Below are 18,877 nucleotides of genomic sequence, written 5' to 3' on the forward strand. Positions count from 1 at the left end.
AAAATAATTATTGTGGATTAGATTGTTGTAGGGTTCTTCCTGTTAAAAGGAGTTGTTTCTTTCCACTGTCACCACATGCTTGCTCAGACTGATTCAATGCATTCAGCCTGGCTTCCTTAAATCTAATGTTTTGCCACTTGGCATCAAATTATTGACTGATCTTGATTGTGTTCTATTAAAACTTGAAGTTTAGATTATCTTGGATCTTAATTTCCACTAACATTGGAAAAGTTATGACCTGTTGAAGTACTTGGCAGGCTGACCAACATTTCTGAAGCATTTGCTTTGGAGAAAAGCTGCCACACTGATAATGTGCTGATGCCAAGTAACCTGAAACTCTGACCCGAGCAGAATCATAACATAAAAACATTTTTCTGCATCTCTAATTGCCTCATTTATGCCTTTTCCCCTCTGAAGTGTTTAATGTACGCAATCCCATTTCCTCCTGCGTTGGAAACATTAACGTGTGAAATTCCTTATAGATTGTAATTATCTGGCCGTCATGAGGGCGGCGTACGATGAATGTCGTGCTATTCATCAGGACCGCTAGAAAAATTCAGTTTTACTCATCATCAGTAACCCGCAGCACTAATGGCTGCTCCTCCATCATTTGGCAAACTTCCAGCCAGTGATGTAATAATAAGAGAAACAAACTGAAGCACTTTACATCGTGACGGTGCAGATGGCGCTCCAGAATATAAAAAAGAGCTTCTAAGAAATGTTTTGGCTTAAATATCTTAAAATAAAATTCTTAATTTGTCTCCTCATCCTGACCATTTTAAGAATAACATTTGACCTTTGAACCCTTCAAGCTTTTATTATTTTTTATGGGATTTATAAGGTTCTCACACACAACAGACAAAGCAATGGCAACTGAGCAACTTGTCCAATAAAAACCAAACAAACCCCGAATTCTCATTTATCTAGTTCATTCTTTGAAAAATACCAAAGATACCACAGACTGTGGACGCTGACATTACCATTAGCATCTGCGCTGCTGCTACATGTTTAGCATTGAGATGCTATTTCAGGCCTGAACAGCTTTGCTGACAGGCACAGTCCTTTTAGCACAACTTGAAGACAACAATTGTCTTTTCCAGCATCCAATCAGATTGTTTTGGAATCTGAAACTAACTCTTAGTAGACCGAGAGAAGCAGTTTCTTTCTCCATTGTTAACATTTGCGGATTTCACTTGTGCATCAGGTTTCTGGGTGTACCAGAAAAATGTGAATAAAAAGATTCCGGCTTAGGAAGAAAGACGTTACTGCATTAAATTCTCTATAATTATTTCATCATATTTGAAAAATTTAAGTCCCGACCCTACCTCAAAGGTTACATATTAATAAAGGTTTACTTATTTACTTCTGTACTTTAAAACTGAAGAAGCCTTTTGGATGAGAGATGAAACATTTTCAAGAAACAGTAGAATAAGTTCTACTCAAGCACTTAGGGTTAGCTTACCTACTAATGTATCGCCTGAGTATAAAAAGGGAGTTTAAATTAGGAGCTCAAGTTGCCATCGCTGGCATTATTATGTGGACTAATAATTTTCTGAAGAAAAGCCACAGTACCAAGAACCTGAGAAAAACTGTCTGTTTAGTTGGAAGCAGAGTGAAAATAAACTATGGCTAGTTTAAAACGTTTCCACATCTACTAGAACAAATAAAACTTTAGTAAGTGAGATCCAGAGTATGAACAGGTCTGCTACCTTTGTGTCTTGCAAAGTAGCGTCCCAAGACGATGAGCAGGCAGAGCATGGCGAAGACGACCACGGCCACCACTCCTCCGATGACGGCGTGGTCCACCGTCCTCGGTGCGCCTTCTCCAGCTCGAGAGTCTGAGAAGAGAAAAGGCCATGAGAGAAACAGAACCCATAAAACCGCCTGCGACATGGTGGGAAAAGCGATTAACTACTGAACCGCTGTGGATCTGACAGAGAAATGTAATGTAGATGTAGGTTCCTCTTAATGGAGAAGAACCTAAAATCTGCTGCTGTAGCAACTCAGAAACACGGCGGTGTGGGTCGCCTGTGACCGGGCGACTAACTCACATCCTATTAATATATAAATGTTACTACTATCGTTCAATATAAACTAGATTATTTTGTTAATTTTATTCATCAATTTATTGAAAAACATGAAAAAAGACACCAAAGTCAAACTGAAGTAGCAACACTTGATAGTTATATTTAGATATAAATCTAAATAACACAATATTTAATAAAGTATTCACACCCCTGTAGCTTTTCCACATTTGTCACAACAAATGATCAAGTATTGTCTGGGATTATAAATCATAAACCAACACAGAGTTGAGGATAATTGCAAAGTGGAAAGAAAATCATGTGAAGTGGCGGTGAATCCTCCCAGGAGAGGCTAAACCACTGAAATGACTCCAACAGCTCATCACTATTTATGTTTCCATCAACGTTTTCATGTTGGTTTGGTTCAGTAGTGGAGGTCCAACTGTGATCTGGAACATTTCATCTTGTTGTGACTAGTCTGGTTCTTTGACTCCAGCAGGAAATCATCTTAAAAAGCTAATCGAGCTCCTCAAAACATTGAGAAAGACTTTTTTTCCCTCTTATTTTGTCAAACATAAAGCTGCAACTAACGGTCACAAATTGCCACAGTTCACAGTTTGAGATGATTTTTAAAAAAAGTCAGGAACTATAAATGGTTTTTAAATTTTCCTTCCTTTGACGGTTCAAACAAAGAGCCATGCAGTTTAAAATCCGCTTCCCCACGTGAGATAATGAAACCACAGTGGCTGTGTTTCCCTTAATGAAAGTAATTGCACCTAAGTGATAGTTTCTGCGTATAAATTGCCTCCCGGGACATTTCCAGGAACTGTCAGGGATCTGCGGCTCATTTCAAACTGACCCCAGAGCAGATTGACGCCGCTTTTCGGTGTGATTTAAATAAAAATTACTACCTTTTAAACCGACTTTGTAATTATTTCTCATCCTGCTGTTTGCAGAGCAGAGAGGAAGTTAGTCGGCACTGAATTTATGAATGCATTACGTCTGCTGCCCCCTACAGGACAAACCTCCACAACAGACGAATAAACTTTTATTTGCTGTGCTGACTTTGAATTCATCTCACTCCGTTTCTCCACTAAAATTAATTTAAACCAGAAACTTTTGATGCAGACAATCACAACCGTCCTCTGCACCCCGTCTGCAGCCCTCCACCCCCCCAAAGCCCACATTAACATCGTAATAGGAAAGTCTGTTAAAGCACAACTCTCGCAGCCTGACAAGAAGTGAATTGGATGTCAGAAGGATTCCTGCTCAGTTTAATTGAACTTGCCCGGTGCTAAAAAAAGAAAATCTGCAGTCAAAATAACCTATTAGATCTATAAGGTGAAGCTTTGTTGAATTTGACAGGTAGAACAGCACTGACCTCCACAACGCTTTTTTCATCACAGTGTTAAGAAAATGGTCTGAGTAAATACAAAAAGCATTTTTAAAATGGTAACTACCCCCTAAACTTAATCATTTTGTCCCAATCTTCTTGTTCATTCAGCTACACTGGAGGTTTTTAGACCCTAAACATCCTATTTAAGATCACCCCACACCATCCCAACCAGATTTAAATCAGAACTTTGACTAGGCCACTCTATCTTTTGTGCTGGTTAAACCATTCAGAGGTGGATCATTGTTGTCCTGCCTAACCCAAACCGGTCCATCAGCTGCAGTATTCAATATATTAGCCATCTCCCAAATCAGAAGTTAATTTTGGGATTTCATATAATATGTTTATGATTGGTGTCATGTTGGATGACTGTAAACTATGTCAGAATTTTACTTCATAAAGTTTTCTTTAAATAAAAAAATAAGAGTTTATCACTGGTGGTGCTAACACCAGAATATTCGTGCTATTGGACAGCAGAGGAATGGTGACTAATCTAGCCATGGTAGGTAGTCACCAGTCTCTACAAAGCTAATGCTATCCTGTCCATGCTAATGCAGAATACAGGAAATGGCCAATTCAGTGGGTGACCAGCTAGTGAATAGACTGCTATTCACTAGCCTCTCCAAAGCTAATGCTAGTAAGTAACCTCCTTTTGATTTGGTAGCATCAGCCAATCATTTACCGTTGTTGGCCAATCATTAATCAGATCAGTTGTTAGCTTCAGAATAAATGTAGCTTCCTGCGACAAGTTTCCTCTGATGTACAAGTACAAGTCAGCCTAGGCATGCTAGTTGTTAGCCTCTCCAAAGCTAACGCTAGACCATCTTTGCTAATGACCAGCAGAGGAAGTAGCCAACCCAGTGGGCGACCAACCTGTGTGCTTGTCACTAGCCTCTCCAAAGCTAACGCTGGTGAGTTGCCTCAGTTACAGTTACTAGCCACTCATTACTCAGATCAGTAGCTAGCTTAAAAATACATTTAGTGTCCTGTAACAAGGAAACAGCCCCCGCTGGGTCTCAATAGTCTTAATTTTAGCTCTGAAACTGCACCAGTTGCAGACCTTGGTTGGAGCCAGTGGTTATTTGAGCTAACATTGCGGTTTCCTCTGACATCAGGTGATTTTTCTCCACACAATGGCAGCTCTTTGGATACTTCTTCTCTTTCTTCACCATTCTCTGTAAAGCTGACAGATGTTTGTACGCAGATGTATGTCGTGTTCTTATTCCTCCGTGAAATTAGAACTTTTCAACTGAATTAATAAAAGCCTTAAATTAATATGACATTCATGCTGATGAGCTGTAATAAATAGTTTGAGGCTGGTTATAAACCATGTCACAAATCTCGCTTGGAATGTAATTAGTGGGAAACTTGCAGGATCTTCGTTAAAGCACCGTGAAGATGCATCGTGTTGATGAGACCAAATGGGTTATTAGAGGACTTAATGTAGCAGCAAAAAAATAACATTAACCTCAGAATGGAAGTTGTGAACTGAAGATGTAGGACATTATGAGAAAAAACAACTGTGTAAGAGATAGTCATAATTACTTCCCCAGCAGTAGCTCATGTTTAATGGCTCTCAGCTACTGTACCGTCCCTTTACAGCTGGGGACGTATACCTGCTCTACTTCCTGCTCATTCTGAAATTTTTTTATTGACACACTTTAAATTTAGGCACAGTAGAGTCTCCTGAAAGTTTTCTGTGCTTTCATTTTCAAACTTTATCTTGAAATGTGCTTGAAATCTAAAAGCTGAAGTTAAGGTTGGATGATACGGCTGAAAAACGAATCACAATATAAGAGTTTCATATCAGTGGATTTCAAACATTATTGATGAGTTTTTTATTGTTTTAAATGTCTGAAATACTGTCAAACTGGTGGAGTGACCTTTCTTGTTTTATCTACAGCTTTCACAACACGCTACTTTTTTTTAAAGCCGTTATGAAGCACAAAGGCAAAACCTGAAACTGCTGCTGCGCAAGTTACTCAGCAGGTTGTTGCTAGGCAACCAAAGAATGAGCGAGTTGCTCATTCTTTGGTAACCAAAGAGTGAGTGAGTTGCTAGGTAACCAAAGAGTGAGTGAGTCAGCTGTTGTCACCAACCTAGCTTAACGGGCCGTGAGAGTTTGAGAGGCTAAAGCTTTTCTTCTGCCTACATCTCCCAGAATGCTGTGTGGTTCTGGATGTGAGTTCAGTGAATATTCTATATATTGTTACCTTCATAAAATATTGGCCTAAATCATTTTTTTTTTTTTTTTTTTTTGCCAAATGTCACTTTGGCAATAAAAACAACTTTCTACACTGTAGACCAAAATCTCCAAATTGAAAGTATTCAGGGGCTAAAACTGTTTTTCTCCCCAAGTGAAAAACCTGAAAATAATGTGAAATCTCTCTCTTTTACCTGCACAACATTAAATAAAACACACAATATTTTATATTTACCTTAGCATTTAATCATTTAACATTTGGGCTTATTATTTTCCTTTTTTTTAAAGTCTATAAAATGTTTTTGGTTTATTCCCAGAAATGCCCAAACATTGCTGCATGTAGCCAAATACAACAGATGGGTGTTGGGATGTCTGTATTTAACCTGTTGGTCTCAGGTTGTCATTCACAATGACAGGAGTGTCAAACTCCAGTCCTCCAGGGTCGCTGTCCTGCAGTGTTTAGATGTGCCACAGGTAAAAAACAGTGGAATGAAATGGCTTAATTACCTCCTCCCTGTGTAGATCGGTTCTCCTGAGCCTTGCTAATGACCTAATTATTATTTTCAGGTGTGGTGCAGCAGAGGCACATCTAAAAGTTGCAGGACAGAGGCCCTTGAGGACTGGAGTTTGACACCCCTGGAACCTGTCACGAGAGGACCCAAATTTGGGTCCTCTCGTGACAGACAGGTTAAGTAAAAACTCAAGATGTTTGTGACAGCGCTTATTACAAGACAAAAAAAAGCTAACTAAAGAAAAATGATTTCTGTTGCACTTAACATTTTTAGTTGAAAGATATAAACTTGCCATGGAAGATATCATGCTAAAAGAATGTTGAAAAAAGTTTGAAGGGCATAAAAAGTTAATCCAAGGGCCACAAAATGACAAAAAAGGGGAAAAAATTATGATATTGAATGTTGAATATTGTATCAGGTGTATTATACACTGATACTGATCATGTGATTGTCCCAAACGGAGGATCCAGCAGTCAATCGGGAGCGGCCATTTTGCCGGGAGAGAAACTTAGGTGTGAGACTTTCTCATTTTCATGGAACATGTTGACGGAGAAGTGAAAGATCTCCTAATTGGATCTCCTAATCTGCTAATTAAGCATTGGTGATTTGGGTGCTGTGCCTGTAGATAGAGGGGCAATAAGGAATACAGCAGCACAATGTGGGCGGAGTGTCACCGGCGCACAAACGCCTCGTCAAGACCCACTTCCAATGCCAGCAATGCTGCTGGTTAAAGAGTGAATGTAATTAAAGCACCAATGCACCTATTCATTGAACCTATTTAAAAATGTCAGGGAAATCTTTTGCCTCTCGGGTGGCGAGCTACGCCGCTTCCATACAGAACGACTCCGCCGAAGGTTTATTAAGCCTTCCTGAAAGATGTCAGAAAAAGGGCTTTTTATTTCGCTTCTGAAGCCGTGTAAAAACACAGAAAAGTTCAAATTTAAATAATAAAAACAGGCAAATTATTCTTCTCCAGCAGTGATTCAAGAGATGGCTTCATCAGCCAAAGGAGTGTTTTTTTATTAATTATTTTGAGACGTTAGAGTAACTGGAAAAAGTAAAAAAAAAAATGAAGGAAAATGGCTCCTTAGTAGCTAAATAACATATATATGTTTCTGCATCAATTAGGCAGAAATGGAGAGACAAGCTGGAAAAGTGTCAGAAGAAGAGCAGAAGAAGAAGAAACATCTTGGATGCTTTGGGTCCTGCAGCAAGTCGACATCTACATCCACTCCAGGAACTCATCAGCGACTCATCCAGAAGAACAGTGACCTGCCTCAGCTAAGGTCAAAGGGCATGATTCAACAATAAGACAGAGAGAAAATATCTTCCACTGGAGAGTTTCAAGACTAGAACAGCTGACCTGACTCACATTAACTAAACATCCTGATGATCCTGAAGACTTCTGGGAAAATCTTCTCTTGGCTTGAAGAAGTAGAATGGATCTTTCTGGAGTAAAACTGGAGTATTTTCCAGTCTGACATGTGGGTGCCGGTGGAGAGATGCAGCTCTGAATATCAACTTGAACTCCAAAATGGGATTTACAACGACCTCATCTTAATTCAGGGAAATCTTACATCTTCAAAGAGTTCTGTAGTTTATCTGATTCAAGGAAGGGAGGAAGGAAAGAAGGAAGGATAAGAGAAAGGAAGGAAGAAAGGAAAAGAAGAGGAGAGAAAAGATGGCAGGCAGACAGGAAGGATGGAAAATAGGAAGAAAGGAAACAAAAAAGGAGAAAAGGTAGGAAGGAAACAATAGCACAGATGGGCTCTTGTTCGCACTGGATTTGTTGCTGTTTGCCCTGAATAGGCTAGTGTTAGCCTTGGATAGGCTATCAGTAGCCTTTGATAGGTCTGCATTAGCCTTCAACAGGTTTGCGTTAGCCTTGGATAGACTGGCGTCAGTTTCTATAGGCTAGCAGTAGCCTGTGATAGGCTATCGCTAGTCCTGAATAAGCTAGCATTAGCCGTCGATAGATTTGGATTACCCTTGGATAGGCTAACACATCGCATGCCTAGGCCGGTTTGGCCTAGTACTTTTTTCCAATGCAAACTTTATTGAGAAAACTGGCTGGCACACAATATCTAAGCGACATACAACAAATGTGTTTACCGTATTTTCCGCACTATAAGGCGCACCTAAAAACCTTCAATTTCCTCAAAAGTCGACAGTGCGCCATATAATCCGGTGCACCTTATATATGGACCAATATTGAGCCACAACAGGTCTAGCAACTACGGTAAGCAGCCGCCGACTTCATTTTCGCCGGTAGAAGAAGAAGCGCACGGTGCATGCTGGGATAGTTGTCAGAACGCTGGTTTGTTAATAAAGTTTGACTGACCTATCTACCTACCGACCTGATAATCAGGTCGTCTGCAGGTCATTTAGCACCACGTTCTTCACAAACATGCTGTGCGCGAAAGGAGAAGGGTGACCATCGCCCGGCCACGCCCCGGCCCAGTTGCGGAAGGCTTTCCTCGCCGACCGGAGTCGGACTGTTTTGTTGACACTCCGTTTAGTGCATCTCCATCTAGTGGATGCATAACATAACTCCAGCCTCTACTGTAGCGTCTATTCTATGCGCCTTATAATCCGGTGCGCCTTATAGTGTGGAAAATACGGTATGTGTTTTTGAAACAGTTCACTGTAATTCAGCGTGACACCTAGCATAAACACTGTATTTATGCTACTGACTCTGCAGATGGCCAAAGGGAAATTCTACCAAATTTTTCACTACCTTGAACATCTTTAGTTAGCTCTAGTTTAAAAACTTCAATACTCAGACTCATAAAACATGGACTAAATTATTCAACACTAAAAGCAGAATATTATTGGGTATGAAAACACACTTTGTTTAACTAAATAAGACAAACCCAAGGAGTCAGAATTTGCATTTCATTATCATTTTACATCTTTTTCACTCTCCAGTTTTCTTTCTCTTCAGCTGGAAATTAGATTTTTAAATAAAACATGCACTGAAGGTTAAACGTCATCGGGTGTTGAGGTAGAAAATCTACTTTCTGGTACCAACATCTCAGCCAGCTTTTAAAACACATTCAAAGGCCTAAATCTCGTTACAGGATTAAATATCTAATTTACAGCAGGTGGAGAGCTGCATGGGTAAATAAAACCCTGCTCATATTTCCCTCTCATGTAACATCAGCCTTTGTGTATGTAATGAACTCCACTTCTGGTGTCAAACAATATAGAGAAGAGAAAGCGTTCCAGCTAGTAAGCCAAGGCGAGCCAACAGTACATTACCTCCTTTGGAAACCTTGCACCTTTTTTTATCTGACGGGGCCATTCATCATTTATCTAATCATGGCAAGTCCTCATCCAAAATGTAATATAATTATGGGCTATAACTGTTCTCAGGATATTAAGCTGTATCTGGGCCACGGCTAGCTCAATAAACACCTTCTAATAATGGCTTTTAGTGGTCTCTGGAGCGACTTATCCTAACACACAGAGGACTCTCTACGGCTCCCAGGGCCAAATGAGTTTGCAGCTTGTTGCAGAGATGCACATCAGTCCTGTTAATGGGGACACAGTTTGGCAAAAAAAGAGAAAGAAAGCGGCCCAGTGGTGCTTCTCTCCAGCCTCCAGACTATTCTTTGTGTGATTATCTACCCGACTCTCTCCTCCCACCCTGCTGTCGCCGAGCTGCACCAGTCACCCCGTCGACGGCTGGAGACGTTACCCTGGTTGGTGCAGCTGCATTCCCCTAAATAAACAATCACCTGACGAGCACAAATAAGGTCAAAACAATTATTAGCCGTGTTTTAATCATAAAGAAAAGGCCAGGAGATAAATAAGCCGTACTGGAGAGAAAACACAGACTCCCAAAGTGGAGTGCCATGCCGCCTCTTCCCCTGCCTCATTGATAATAACAACAGAGACTCTGTGTAGCCCGGTGTTGTGTGACAGAATGGTATCAGTGAAATGACATCGGGGGCTTTGTGTAGATCTGTGAAAACAGCAGACGCAGCCCTGAGTGAAGGAGCTGTGCCAACAGAAATACGGAGCTAATCCTGGAGAAGAAGCCAAGACAATGGCTGCATTAACATACCGACAGTCAACAGACAGCGGTGCACTTGCCGGTCAAGGTCGTCCATGAACCGCTCACGGATTAATACACAAACTTCTGTGCCAAAGTAAAATGCTAGCATTGCGTTGTTTTTGGGGAAGCAGAACTTCATCATCTGCTTCATCTCCAGCATGAGGTGGTTCTCTTTCTCTCTGCTCTGAGTTAAACCAACCAAACAACCTGTTCCCCTCCTGGCCTGTGGGGGCGCTGCACCAAGAACCACTGAAGGAAACTACACAAAAACCTCTGAAGAAGACACAGAGAACTTCCTTCTTCACTAAATGGAAACAACAAAATGCTGGGGTCAGACTGTAGCAGCATAATTTGCTAAAAGATTATGAACCATTTCTCCTGCTAGTGCTAGGCTAATGTGCTTGTTTTAGTTGTATTTACCCAAAATGCCTTGTGCCATTGTCCGCTTCCAGCTTTCGAAGCAGTTTCCGGTCCACTTGGCGTTCACATACACATTAATAATTCACTCCAACTGAAGTGAGACAGAGGTTTGTAGGCAGACCAGAGTTCACTGTTTTCATACCTCCCCCCAAAAAACAAACTTTCTAGACAAATGAGCCAAGACACCTTTGTAAAAAGAAACATGTCCGCCACATCACTAAAAAAATATACACACGGGTTCCTGGGTTGGATTTCAGTTATTATGAGGCTTTCTATCAGTAAGCTTCTCTTGCTAATATCTCTTGCTTATCTGTTTTAAGATAAATATCAATATAAATTAGCTTAAATTAAAAGTTAAGATAGTGCTGCTGCGACAAAAGATTATTATTTTAAGGTTTTTCATTCATCTTTACCAGTCAAAATGTCTTGAATGAAGCTAAAAACATCAGACTTTTCCAGCTTTTTTCCTGTCTGAATTCTTTAACCTGACTGACTGCAGGATGTTGGTCTTCAGTTCAAACTGGAAGTCAAAGCAAAGGAAGCATGGAGGATGGACGGCGGAGAGGATCCCTGCAGTTATTCAGAATATCACTGAAAGAAAAAACATTAGTGATGTTTTCACTGATAAATTCCAGCTTGGTACATATTAGAAATGAACCTGGAAAACCTCCACGGTGGCTTTGCCTGCCAAAAAGCGAGCGAGCGAAGCGTTTCAGGGATCTCAGCAGCTGGAACGGTGAGATTAAATTAGAACAGGAAAGAGTGGAAGAAGGTGCTTTACTCTGGATATTAATAATCAATTTCAATTTCCTCTCAGATCTAATTTTTATCTTGTTGAAATAGAAATACTTTAGAGTGTGACCCACATTCTAGGACAAAAGAACAGAATAGTCCATGAAGGATAATTGGAACTTTTGAGGAAAACTGTAAAACTGTCGTCTTTGTGGGAAAACCAGGAATATTTTAATGTAAAAAATAAAACATTAAATACGTTTACATTTTTTTTTATTCAGTAGAAAGAACAGGAATAAAGCTAACAGACCAGGGTTTGGAGAAATAAAGATGGAGAAATAATCTCAGTTTACAGAGTCAAAACTACAGCCTTTAATTATTTTACATTTATTTAATGTGACATTAAAAATTGATTAAAAGTTATTGTCTGTTTCAAAATAGCCATCTTTTTTAGGGAACAGCTCCTGAGGTGTCAGAGAGTGCGACAGTCAGTGACAGAGACCATGGGGTGGGAATATTTTACTCAGTTATAATAATCGATTTTTGAGTCAAAGCGATTATTCATAATGATTTCTGCTTTAATCTATCGATGTGCAAAAGATCCTCGTGATCTTCCTGGGAATCGATAAAAGACTAAATGACTCCAAATGTTTGCCTTTAACGAAGACAGGGCCGGTTGGATCCCTCTCCCTCTCATTTTTGTAGCTTCCTCTTTGTTTTGGCGCTTTCCGCTTACGTTCCAGAACCGTCTCCATGGCGACGTCAGAACACCGTTACAAAATGGAGGCTCGTAGACAGCATGTTTTGGGACATTTTAGGTCGATTTTGAAAGTTAATAAATGAGAACTGGGATTTTATGCGAATCGATTTTTTTGGCACACCCCTCCCTAACAGATCCATAATTCTCTCTATTTAAAATGGGAAAGACAAGAAAACATGATATTTAAATGTGTGTGTGTGTGTGGAAACACCAAAGAATAACTTCCTTGATTTAACAAGATATTGCTCCTGAATTTATTTCCAAGCTCCGGCAGTTAAACGTTTCAGGACGACTAAAAGATGACATGAAGGTCACATGCTTCACCGTTGCCAGTAAAACCGAGTTATTTTTCACCTTGTGTGACATGAAGCAGCTGAAGGAGACGACGCGAGCGGCCATTATGGTGCAGGTGTTGTTGCAGCCAGCAGATGGTTGACTGACAGCTGCGATTAACGAGCATCTGGACGCCCTAATGAGCCTCTCTTTGTTATTACAGGCCATCACTATTACAGCACATAATCACACATTTTGTTCTATAATATTTCCAAACGCTTATCAGACAAAAACTCTGTTATTTGGAAGACATTGTCTGGTAATGATGCCCATAATCGCAAAACCATCTGCTGGATTCTGCATGCGGATCTGGAGGTTTACAGGTAGCATTCAGGGGGAGGAGCAGGGAAAACTCTGGTTGCCATGGTGATATTAAGGCAGAGGTGATTAGCTGAATCTGTTTTGACCTCGACCGATTCAAGAAACGACCTTCAGTTGCTGCAACAAATCCACACCGATGGAGTTAAACTGGTTCTACTGGTTACAGCTAAAGTGACTGAAAAGATGGCTGAACTTCCTTCGTCCATCCGTCCATCTGTCCATCTGTCCATCCGTCCGCCCGTCTATTCATCAAATGAACTCTCCACCAAACCATACGTCTATCCTCTATTCCTGCTTCATCTTTAATATCATCCATCATCTTCTCTGCAGCTCATTTTCCAGAACCTGCTTGAACTTCATTGTTGTTATGTGACTTTAATTAATATTAATTAACCAACAGCAGCTCATTTATATGTGTTTTGGTTTGATTATGGCTGATAATATTCCATACTTTTGTGACCACATACCCAAAACTAGGAACATAAATAATGTAAACGGTGTTTGTTGATTTAAAATCTTCAGAAAAAAAAAGCTATAATTTAGCATTTTTCAGTGATTATTTATCTCCATAACGCTGGTTAGACACATGGAGTTTGAAATGTTTTGTTTTGAGAACAAAATGGAAGAGCTAAAAATGTCATCTATAACAAACTCTGCAAAGCAAGAGCCGAAGATAAAAGTTACCGGAGCTTGAAAACTTTATGACTCCTACCAAATAATTCCTCTCCTAATTTCACCATTAACAAAAACACTAATTAAAACTTAAAGGTAAGGCCGTTTTTCTTCCTCTGCTGAGAAGTTTTCAATCCCTGCAGCTGCTGCTTGATGAAAGCTGTTGATGCTTCGTCTATTTCAGGACTCCTCGGTTTATTTCATCATGAAAAGCCAGACGGAACCTTAGAGGTTCCCTTGACTTTCAGCAGGAGGCGAGTTATAAGGGGAGGTAAAAGGTTTGTGGAGGTGCTGGTGGTTTGGGGGGGGGGGGTCTGTTTGTCACCTGTCACACTCAGTTGTGAGTCTCAAACTAATTAATGCAGCATATGTGGCTCATTTGAAGAGAGCCCCAAAGGCAGGTTGACTGCCAGGTTAGAAAGAGACGCGTCTACCTGCACGCACCCGCTCAGTGAACGCCAGTGGATCTTAAATAAAAAGGTCCAACTGGGCCATTAATGACTTCTTCGTCTTAATGAGGAAACCGCATTAGATGTGGGCTGTTGGGTTCTGGGACGAGCAGCAGGGTTTCCAATCTACTCTGAGTTTAACTCCTTGTATGACTTCTGGAGCTAAACCTTTGGGTTCATTAGAAATCTGAGTCTCTTATTTTTATGTCCTTTGTTTGTCCCAACAAGGAGAGAAACGTCTCAGAATCTGAAAATCTCATACGACCTCATGTGATAACCAAATATCGCGCTTAAACGGACGGTTTGATGGATTGATGCACATTGGACTCTGTCCATCCATCGTCTGGATGGACAGACGAACCATTGGATAGACAGATGGCTGGACAAGTGGAAGGATGAATGGATGGGTGTTTGGTAGATGGATGAACGGTTGTTGGATAGACAGATGATAGATGGATGAAAGGCAAATAAATGGATGGATGGACAGATGGATGCAAGGATGGATGTTTGGATGAATGAACGGGTGAACAATTGATTGACAGATGGATGGACAGATGGATGATTCAATGGATAAGTGGATGATTGGATGGTTCTGAATCATATCTTCATAATCGTACCTTCACTGATCTTATTGGACATTTTTCCTCTCAGATTGGCATCAAACCATTTCAGAACCGGGTCAAACCACTTAAACCTGTTCACCCCTGTCTACCCCCCGACCTGGCAACCAGAACCCCCCCACCTGGCAACCAAAACCCCTCGACCTGGTGACCGCTGCCCCTCCACCAGCCTCCAGTCCTCCATCCCGTCTCCTCCGCTGATGGTCTGTAACGTCGTCCTTCTGCAGCGGTTTGGTTGTCGGATTAGAGACTGAAGTGGCGTCCTTCACTGCTGTTCCTGTGAGCAAAGTGGCCATTATGCCTCCGCGTCCCTCCTCCACTATTAGATCTCGGAGTGCAGCTCAATTATCCCACGACTTTCACCAGTTTGCTGACAGCTGCGTTGGCAGACCGTATCCTTTTCCAGACGTGCTCACCTCTCCGGATGGGAAATTAGTCAGAGCACCGAACCGTCGGCTTAAACAACTGACATTTTCCCTCAAGATGCCCTTTCATTAAGGGTGAGGAGACATGAGAGGACCAGAAGCTGATTGAACCTCCAACATCCAAACCTTGACTCTCACCCTGCTTCTTAGAAACAAGCTACTCTATAGACGTCCAGAAAATCCTCCACAGCTTCTGATTGGTGCTATCCATCATTTTTATTCAGACTTAGAGAAGCTACATGATGAAAAAACTTCTACTTTCCTGAACTGCAGCCATGAAAACACATTTTTATTTCCTCTAATGCAGAGTTTCTCAAACTTTTTCAGACTGAGGACCACTTCACCCATTTAACAAACACTCCTAGTCCAACTAACCTGAAATTTCAATAATATAACATCTTATTATTTACAACCTGAAATGAAAACATTAGTCTCTTAACTCACTTCTTCTTTGATGATCCTAATGAGAAGGGTGATGCTGTTTTGTAAAAGAGACTGGCCATGACAAAAAGATGAACAATACTCAGCATGTTTTGTGTCTGTTAGTGTGGATTTTAAGTTTTCCAATATTAGAAAACACATGGATATAAAAAAAGAAGCTGTTCTTTTCTACAAGTGTTGTGTGCATTAATAACATTATAGGGCTTTTTGTACTCTAGAAGCATAATTAAAGAAAAACAGAATTTTCTTTCATTCCTAAGAAAGCCCAAGGTAAATAATTATTTCATTTTAGGTGTTCCAGATGCAGTTAGTTAGCACGGGGCGCAGCACTGCTAACCTAAATCTGCTGGCATGCTATATCTCATAACAATTTTCTAAAAACAAAATTTCTGTATCTCACCCTGAGGAACTGAAAAATGTTCCTGCAGGCATGAATTCCTCTGATCAAATAAAATTACCATATATCTTTTGGTAAGCTAACTGTACACCTTACAGTTTAATTTCACATGTGCACCTTTAACTAAAATTGTTTTCTCAGACTCAGATCTAGAAGCGGACTTGAAGTTTATCAACATCCATATCAAAATATATCTGTTTCTCATTTAAAGTAGAAAATCTAAGGCTTAATTTCTGTTTAAAACAGCCACTCCTCCCATCTATTTTAGAGGGAAATGTACAATCTAAAGAGGAGCTCCTGGTGTCTCACTGTTCTCTCTCTTTTAGACTCAAAAAGCAGGCCATTGCCATGGCGACAACATTAAGGAGGACACATAGAGCCAGGCGGTCAGCGCTGATGGCTTTCTAACAGACTCTGACTTGATAGTCACACTCTGAGCAAAGGGAATACAAACCTGCATTAATATTCCTCCAGAAGCTAGCTTAAAATCAAATATTAGCTCATTAACAGGACTCTGGAGGAATTAACTAGAGACGGAGGAGGAAATTCAGGACAAGGGACACATCTAAAAGTTTTTACAACTCTTTGTTTAGAGAGACAGTCATGTCTTTAGACTTCTGGAGAAAACCCATAAAGGCAAGGGAATGCAGAAAGATAAGAAACATCCTACTGCTACCAGCTAGCATGAAGCGCTAGCACCACATGGCATGTCTCCAAAGCGTAAAGTTTTACCTCCCTGAGTGCAAACTGTAATCTGGCTTTTTATGTCACTGCTGGAGGATTGCCATCTTCCTCTCTGAGCATAATTTCAGTCCATGTCGGTAAAGAACTTGTTCCACTGTGGATAGCGTCTCTCTCTTAAAAGCTTTTGTCAAAATCTTAAGCAAATCCAATATGTTCCTATCAGAATTAGGGATAAAGAAAACATCAACACTGCAGAAACACAGAATCTTATTAAAAAGTATCTTTATCTAGTTTCTAGAGCAAATAAAAAAAATAAATAGAAATTTTTCAGCAAGACATAGTAACTAGTTAAGTAATTCTTTAATAGTGGATAAAAGAAGTACTGGTTCTATTGACAGATTATTTCACTTATAAAATGGGAGAAATATCTTGTGAAATAATCTGCCAATGGAACTAGAACTTTTCTATCAATATTGAGGAATTATTAACCTAAAACAAGCTCCTATATTTTGTTGAAAAACTTACTCTGTACAAATCCTTGAACATGAGGTCACTTTGCAGCCTTTTGTATGGTTTCTTGTCCAGACATTTCTATTTCTATAAATCATTTCACATGATCCTGTTTTAACTGAAAAAACACAAAATCTTACCAAATATTTATCTTGCTTTTGTACGTTAAATAACACAAAACTTACAAGTAAGTTTTTCAGCAAAATATAGGAGCTTGTTTTAGGGCAATCATTTGCAACAAAATAATGCAAAGTGACCGCATGCCGATGGGACTGTGTCTGATGCACATCATGGTGGACAACCTGACAAATTGCGCCTTTATTGCTAATGCTGCTAATGTTTAGGCATGGGCACTGTAACCCAGACTAATTGTATGTTTAATCAGTGTGCATTTAATGGCACTGGAATGACAAAACAAAGCTTTGCAGCGCAGAGTTAAGCTGTTTTTAGCTGAATAATGAGCAGCTGCAGGGTCCATTCATTCTTTAATTTCCTGTCTTTCTCCCAGTAACCTTGTTTCCTTTTGCATGTAAACATATTAAAACAGGTGTTGACCTGGCTGCAGCTACAGCACACATTAATAACCTGCTATTCTGGAAAATGGCCACCGGACGTCCATATGATGTTCTACTGATTTATCAATCCACACTTGAAACAAGGAGGCGGTGTTCAGAAAAATGAACAATATTGTGTATAAATGCTGAGTTTGTGCTCAGATGCTCTTTAAAAATGAAGAAATGCATTCAGTCTGCATTAAAAATGACCGACTGAGTATTTCCTGTTTTAATGACATCAGAGCAAAGCTGACTGGAAAGAGAGAAACATTTTCTTTATTTATTAGATTAGAGACAGAATAAGTTTGCAATCTGTTGACTTTGTGTGTGAAAAGCTGAAGGGATTAATTAATGAATCTTTTTTTATTTAGCCATTACAGAAAAATGGAAAGATTTTAAACTTAAATAAAAATAAGATTTTGTTTTATTTCTTGTTTTATTATTGCATTCTCTAGGTATTTTTTTTTTCTGAATTGTTTGGCACAAGAGTCTTAAAAATATTTTTTACATTTATTTTGATTATTTGGAGGAACATTGGAGACATTTTTGCAGAAAATCTCTAGACATATAACCAGTAACAACGGATATTGTTTTATTTAGGACTTATCTTTCGTCTGCTCTGAGCTCCTCTGAGTTTTTCAGGGTGCAACAGAGGAACCAGTAAATGACGTGATGTTTACTGGTTTCGGTTTGTTTCTGAAAACCAGACGGTGATCTGAATAACAGCAGACCTGCGTTTGCTCTGTTTGGGTTTGCAGCTTTTGTTCTGCGGCTGATCGCCGCATTAGGAAACAACAACGGGCTTTTCACAGTTCACGCTTTGCCAGCCGCCACATTCTTCCGCTCACACCTCAGCGCCAGATTATAAACGATGGCATAAATTAATTACAGGTAACCAACACCTTAACCCACCACCAACTTTCAGTCGGCGTGTTTCCATATTAATGGAGTTGCGTCTCCGCCGGTGTCGGAGCGAATCAATCCTCGCATTGTTTTAATAATAATAAATATTCCTCTTATTGTTTTCCTTAGCATCACGTAGCATTTTAGACTTTCAGCTGCTAACTCTAAGGGGTTGATTTATGTCAGGAACAATCCAAGCAGAAAACACATGCAGACACTGCAAAAACACAAAATCTTACCAAGTACTTTTGGTCTAGTCTCTCGTGCAAATATCTTAGTACACTTGAAGTAAAGTTACAAAAGTAACTTTTTAGCAAGAAATGGGAGTTTGTTTTAAGTTAATAATTCCTTAATATTAATAAAAAAAAGTACTTGTTCTATTGGTAGATTATTAAATTTTCAACATGATGTTTTAAATGTTCATATAAGTGAAATAAAGTGCCAGTGGAAATGTTACTCTTTAT

General features: G+C 39.8%; 1 protein-coding gene across 1 annotated transcript in view; it reads right to left on the reverse strand.

Annotated features, from left to right (window-relative positions):
* Positions 1–1,656: 1,656 nt before the first annotated feature.
* The window catches only part of LOC106939044 (cell adhesion molecule 1-like), a gene marked incomplete at its 5' end in the record, with an annotated part of 68,659 nt that continues 51,438 nt past the window's right edge, over positions 1,657–18,877 (reverse strand). The window contains one exon of the mRNA XM_015021311.1: positions 1,657–1,838. Coding sequence (XP_014876797.1) covers positions 1,672–1,838 — 167 coding nt within the window. The remainder of the gene's footprint in view (positions 1,839–18,877) is intronic.

The sequence above is a fragment of the Poecilia latipinna genome, unplaced genomic scaffold, assembly GCF_001443285.1.
Source record: "Poecilia latipinna isolate Pla-1442-1.1 unplaced genomic scaffold, P_latipinna-1.0 Scaffold2758, whole genome shotgun sequence".
In the NCBI taxonomy this organism is placed as follows: Eukaryota; Metazoa; Chordata; class Actinopteri; order Cyprinodontiformes; family Poeciliidae; genus Poecilia; species Poecilia latipinna.